This window comes from Pygocentrus nattereri, chromosome 3 (assembly GCF_015220715.1).
Source record: "Pygocentrus nattereri isolate fPygNat1 chromosome 3, fPygNat1.pri, whole genome shotgun sequence".
NCBI classification, from domain to species: Eukaryota; Metazoa; Chordata; class Actinopteri; order Characiformes; family Serrasalmidae; genus Pygocentrus; species Pygocentrus nattereri.
In genome coordinates this window covers 24,922,505-24,928,869 of record NC_051213.1, presented here as the reverse complement: position 1 = coordinate 24,928,869, position 6,365 = coordinate 24,922,505, and the positions used below count along the sequence as shown (strand labels likewise).

At 40.4% G+C, this 6,365-nt stretch overlaps 1 protein-coding gene across 1 annotated transcript; it reads right to left on the bottom strand.

The window, feature by feature from the left end:
• Positions 1-2,546: 2,546 nt before the first annotated feature.
• Positions 2,547-5,926, bottom strand: rrp15 (ribosomal RNA processing 15 homolog). Its single transcript, XM_017709128.2, has 5 exons — positions 5,828-5,926; positions 5,039-5,337; positions 4,696-4,793; positions 4,043-4,232; positions 2,547-3,084 (listed from the first exon to the last, which is right to left on the bottom strand). Exons 1-5 carry the CDS (start codon positions 5,874-5,876, stop codon positions 2,929-2,931), a joined length of 792 nt encoding a protein of 263 aa, XP_017564617.2. The 5' UTR covers positions 5,877-5,926; the 3' UTR covers positions 2,547-2,928.
• Between the last annotated feature and the right edge of the window lie 439 nt (positions 5,927-6,365).

The window sequence follows — 6,365 nt, the reverse complement described above, 5'->3', positions numbered from 1 at the left end:
AATAATAACCAAGCAAATTCTTACAAAACATACTTAAGTTTAGGAAGAAGTATTTCTCTCCCTGGTGATATAACCCTACACACACCAGCACTGTGTAAACTGCATCATATACTTTATACACTCACCTCCAATTCTGACAAACCAGCAAATGATCTTAAATAGACTTGCTTAGGTGGTTTCCGACACTGCAGGGCATGACAGTGTCAGAACCATAAAGAAACTTAACTGAACACTTTGATGTGATTGGAGGCAGGTGTGTGATAATTTAGCTAAGCAGTATTCATGTTAATTTGTTGCATTTAAGTTAAGCTTCCATCCAGAACTATATTATTCTCCAGCGCAAAATGAAAGATGAAACATGTCTTGGCTGATCAACAACACTTGCATTTTTGCTCGCTTTAATGCCTCACTGTGCTCTTGGTAATTCTCACATGATGTTTTTCTCTCTTACACATGCAAAGTTCTTAATTCACAGGACAGCAAGCTTGGTTACACTGATTACAGTTAAAACTACAGCTGTCACTACTGGCAGCTTGATATCCTAGTGAGAAGTTTCATACTAGCCTTGTGACAGGGAGAAACAGGGAGAGGCCACTCAGGCTCGTCTGTTTATGGATGAGTATTTTGTCATTCCAGTATGGATAAGCTTCCTGTCTGTACTGTTTTGTTTGAGGCGTTTGTGCTCCCACCCCAAGCTTCTACCTGTGAAGAGTAAAGCTCTGAGTTTTCCTCTGCTCTTACACAATCCCACAAACCTCAGTGCCAGTATGATTTACAATTATACTCCAGAGACAGTCCTGCGTTATTTTTTCATCATTTGCCAAAGCACCCCGCCACCCACTCACCCCAGATCTCCCAGCCCACAACCCAACAATCGATCAGCTATGACAGGCAGCCAGAACTGCACTGACCATCCAGTCCACTGGTGTGAACCAGATGTGGCCACTAAATCAGTACCACTCAGACAGATGTGGAGCGGAAAGAAGCCTTTAATCGCACGTGTGTATGTGCAGAGGGGTCGTTTCCATATTAAACATGGTGTCAAGAAAGCCCCGCACTAAGTGCACTGACTCAGGCACCTGCTCTTTCTCAAAGGAACCAACAATGGCCCCCTCAGGTGAGCTGCTTTAATTCAGACAGACTCCTGCTCGGGCCAGGGAGATGAGCTGGAGAAAGAAAGCATGCAGAAAGGCAAAGAGGACACAGTCTAAGGCCAAGTGTCAACAAGACCAGGAGGAGGCTGGCATTCCGCAGTGAAAAGGCACAGTGTTGCCGTGACGGATGGCTGCTTTACGTGGCAAGACAGGTCGGCTGAAGCGCAGTCCCGTTGCCCTCTCTGGGCGATAAGGTGTTGGGCAAATATTTCCATTCAGTGTGTGAACTGAGTCAGACTGAGGACGAGAAAGAGTGAAAGGGTGAGAAAAAGAGCAGTCAGCAGAACTGTCATTCCTACATGGCTGCTCCCTAAAAGGGCATAGACGCACACACACTGAGCAAGACAGATTTCCTGGCAACCCTGGTACTAAAGGCACGCAGGCAAACATGCATTGAGACTGACACAGTTTTTATATTTGTGCAAGTGTAAAATATATATGTACTTATAAAAAGTATGTTTATAATCTATTTAATGGAAAATATTCTCAGGGAACTAATTTTAACTTGCAACATATACATGATGTGTGTGGGTGTGTTTCTACAACCTTGAAATGCTACTCAGTGCTCTTGTGATGCCATAAGTCACAAAAATGAAGTTAAACATTACGTTCTTGGAGAGCTTTCTGTTATTAATTCCATCATATTAACTGAAGTGGGACTTCCCCCAGGTCATAAAGGCACAAAGTGACCTGACCATGCTGTCATACATACTTCGCTTAATCACAGTATACTAGTTTGGCAACAGCATCACCTTGTGGTCACATGCACACAAAGGAACAAACTACAGATTAAACAAAAGTAATCATTTTAGAATGACTTTTTTTCTAACTTTTCAGAAGCACAAGAGAATTTTTTTATAAGCTTAAACTAAGCATTTAACAAATTTTCTACTTTTAAAGTTGCCTCTGAACACTTTTATGCAGTGACCATAAGCATGCTAACCCAGGGGAGTTGAAAAGAGGTTCCACAGGCACTCAGTTTAATGTTCTTCCTATTCTGAGCCAAGATAACTCATGAAGGGTGTGGGAACTAGTTAATTCAAGTGTGTTACATCAAGGAAAGCACTAAACCTTTCAGTGCTGCTCTAGGCATTCTGATAGATTGCCTATAAAACTGCATATACTTTTGCAGTTATAGTAGTCTAAAGCATGGGGTACATATATTTGTAGTTTCTTCATGAAAGAAAGCACTGGAGACCAATAAAACATATGCAGTACCAGAATGCCAGTGACCTCCTGAGTACATCACTAATGCCAAAATAATGTACCACAACTGGCTGCATTAGTAAGCAGCCTAAGAGAGTGTTTGTTATTAATGTCAGTGCTGCAGGAGCCAAAGACGATTACTATGCCAATGATTACAGCATAAAGATTCATAATTTAAGACATTCATCAAATTCAACAACCTATATGAAGAGATTTTTAATTTCAGAGTGAGGGTCTATAATGGAAAAAACATATATACAGCACTTATGCACAACCATGCTGGGTAATTCACAGAATTCTCTAGGAGGATATGACAATCCATTAAAGGGACAGGAGAGATCAGGGTGACGCTGTCCAGGAACAGCTTCTGACTCCTTGGTGTCTGCCCAATCCACTCTCACACATGCCAGGCTCCGGGTGAACTCCAGGTGACAGACCTTTGCCTGAGAGCAGGGTCTATGAATTCTGCTCCATCCACATATTATGAGACAGTACACTTAAAATGTTTGTGCTAGATGAACATACAGCAACATTCCCACATAAGCACAGATACAACACTGTGCTGAGCTCAGTCCGAGTCAATGTTGAAATCCTCTGCAGGCTCTGACTTCCCTTCTCCCTGCTCTTCATCAACTGCCTTGTCCCAGTCCTTCATGGATGCACCCATCATGAAATCATCTCTCAGGACACTCCATGCTGGCTTCTCGTCTTTTGGCTCTTCAGGCTGTCAGGTATAACCAAAACTGAGTTAACATCACATAAACGTAAGGGAACACGCAAGCATTTTTCAATCTCGTCTCTATCGGCTGCATCTGTAGCATATAATAGATTACCACAGATAATTTAACTGTACTGAGAATAGTCCAGAAAACCAAGTGATTTATTGAAAAATACTGGAATATTTCTTTCCGTTCTATGACAAGGAAAAATAAGTACAACTACTTTTAAGGCAAACAGTGCCACCATGTGGACAAAAGCAGGACATACCTGATAAGACAACTTTAAAGTTCTATTCCATCATTGTATCCTCAAAACATTTGTCTCAGATAATAAGACTGTTCTTTCACTCATTTTAGAATAGCAGTTTTTCAAGGTGCCCAATGGACTTTCGTTACTAGCACAGATCCATGGTGCTTCTGACCAAAATAAGCATGTAAACATTAATGCTATTAGCTGACAGTACATTCCCAAGCAAAAAAAAATGACAGTATGAAAAGTCAGTGACATGGATATGTCTGTGCACAGGAGAGAGAATCCATGTTTTGAATCCAAGTTCATGTGAAACCAAATTTACTCAAAATTTACACATCTCCACTAGGCTGGTCTATTTTTTCTGGCACCCAATGCTTTCAAACTAGGGATGTGCACAGGTAACACAAGTACTCGATTAACCGTTCAAGGTGCCAGTATTCAAATACGGAAAACCATATTTGGGTAATAATTTCATCACATGATGAATCACTGGCTAACAATTATGTTGAACACAAAAAACAAAATGTAAAGTGTACATACTCGTGAGGCTTTTTTAATTATATGACACACTAAATTTAATTATATGACAACTTGACTTTAGTTTTAAAATAGCAAGGTACTGCTTGTCTCCCTAACAAAACAACGACTCCAAAAAGTGATTCAGCAGCACCACCATGAAGACTCATATGATGAAATAAACGCAGACTCACCATATGTTTTTCTTTCTTAATGGTAGGTGTAGCGGCTCCTGCAGTCCCTCGCAGTATATCAATAAAGTCTTTTTTTGACACAGAGGAGAGGACTTTTGCTTTCTTCCTTTCAGACTCACCAACTTCCTTCATCTTTTCATCCAGATTCTGTTGGTGTTTTCGCACTGCATTGAACAACTGCACTACACCTCTGTGTAGATCATGGAAGAAATAAACACACTTAAAAAAACCTTAATAAAAAAAAAATCAGTTTTCATTCAATTTGCACCAGCCACTTTATGAGCCACCATGTTAGAGCATTGTGCTCCTCTCTTTAAGTACACTACGTGATCAAAGACATGTGGACCTCCAATCACCACATCTGTATGTGCTTATTCAACACCTTATTCAAAAAAGATGGGCAATAAAGGAAATACGTGACAAAAATGAGCTTTACCCCCCTCATGCCAAGCACTGGGGGCAAGATAGGTCAGCCAAAGTATTTGAAGTCTGCTTCTTTAATTTTGAACTGGAGTCACGAGGCTAACACAAAAGACATCTACATGACAAATAATCATTAATCTGGCATTTTAACACTTTAGAAAAGGCACTGAAATACAGAATGTTAGACATGATCAAAACAGATAACACTACTGAACTGTAAAATAACCTACCTGGTAGCCGTTCTCTGTAGATTTCTCTCCTTCTCTTTGTCCTGTACTACATCTGGCTTTACCCGACACATCATTTCCCATGCTCTCTTTTTATCTGCCTACCAGTCAAAACAAACAAATCCACAACAATTGTGAGCATCACAGACAGACATGTATAACCACTTTCTTGTTTTGATGTCAGCTGGTGCCATACTTTGGGGCCCTGTAATTTTATATTAAATTGAGCAGTATCACAGGGGATGACGTTTGACAAAGAAATATGTTGGGCTACCTGCTGTTGTCTTATTAGCATACATTATTGTTTGAGTGCTTACTCAACCAAGTTACCAGTGTTTAACTTTACCTGTTTCTTTTTCTCAAGCTTCTCTTTCCTCTCCTTTTCACTGATTTTGTCTCGTTGTTTGTTCTTCAGCAGAATGCAGGGCTTGTCATCTGGTGTTTTCTTCCTCAAGATTTTGGCCATGGCTTCCGCCCAGCCAGCATTGGGGTTTTCTTTCATGTCTCCATTCTGCTCCTCCTCATCCTCTGCCTCTTCCCCATCACTCCCACATCTGTCTTCCTCCTCCTCTTCATCATTCCCTTCACTGCCTGATCCTTCCTCTTCACTGTCTTCGATCTTGCTGAGATCATCTTCCTCTGAGTCTTAGCATGAAAAAGAAAAAGTTTTAAAACACGACAACGAGAAGAACTTTGGAGAAGAAGCAGTAAATAAAGGCATTGCTTAGTAATTGGATTTGTTGTCTTTGGTCTAGAAAAGTGTGAGACCACTGTAACTGAGTTGTCCACAGTTCTTCACTGTAACAGTAAGTTAACCGAGTTAGTTTGCCAGCTGGTGTCCAGACGGATACAATTCAACTGCCAAATGTCTCACATTCGACACAGCCAAACCCAGTCCAGCTCAGTAAAGTAAAACGGCTAGTATTAACCTACATACTACACCCATTTCACACCACAGTCCAACAGCAGGTCCACCGAGCTTAGTGGACCAAGTCTGTCAGCTACTGCTTTCCTCACAGCGGCGGGCAGAGCCATAAAAAGGCCAACTGTACAGTTTCAACGAAAATAACGTGCTGAAGCAAATAAACCATGCACACTTATAGAAACTACACAATAAGTCAGCTTTTATCGTCACCTCTCTCAGTTTTAACAACAACATGTGGCTTCTTCAACGAGGCTGCCATCTTCCACTAGGCGTAGGAGTAACATGAAAAAGGGTCGATATGGAAATACGTTCGCACTAAACGTTCCGGGTTGAAATGTTAACGTTCCGGACAAATATGAACGTTCCTCAGGATTATTGGCGTAACGTTAAATATTATTAATACTACCACGGTTACTACTACTACTACTACTAACAATAATAGTAATAATAGGCATTAGTTTTGATATCAAATTCTTGATTTACTTAAAGAGGCATTCCTGCCTAAAACTAGAACATAATATGGTATTTGTCGTGTTATGCACTATTATCTAGTGAAAGCTTGCAGGCCCCTGCCTTATTGGGTTGACAGAATTGGCACTTTTACATCTATTTTATGTTTTTGCCCATCAGTATTTTTTTCACTACATTGCATAGCGTGCATAACCAAATATGTAATCATAAGAATCTTCCACATGGTGAAAAAGAAAAACAAAATATAGAATGTAAAAAAATAAATATAGATATGTTA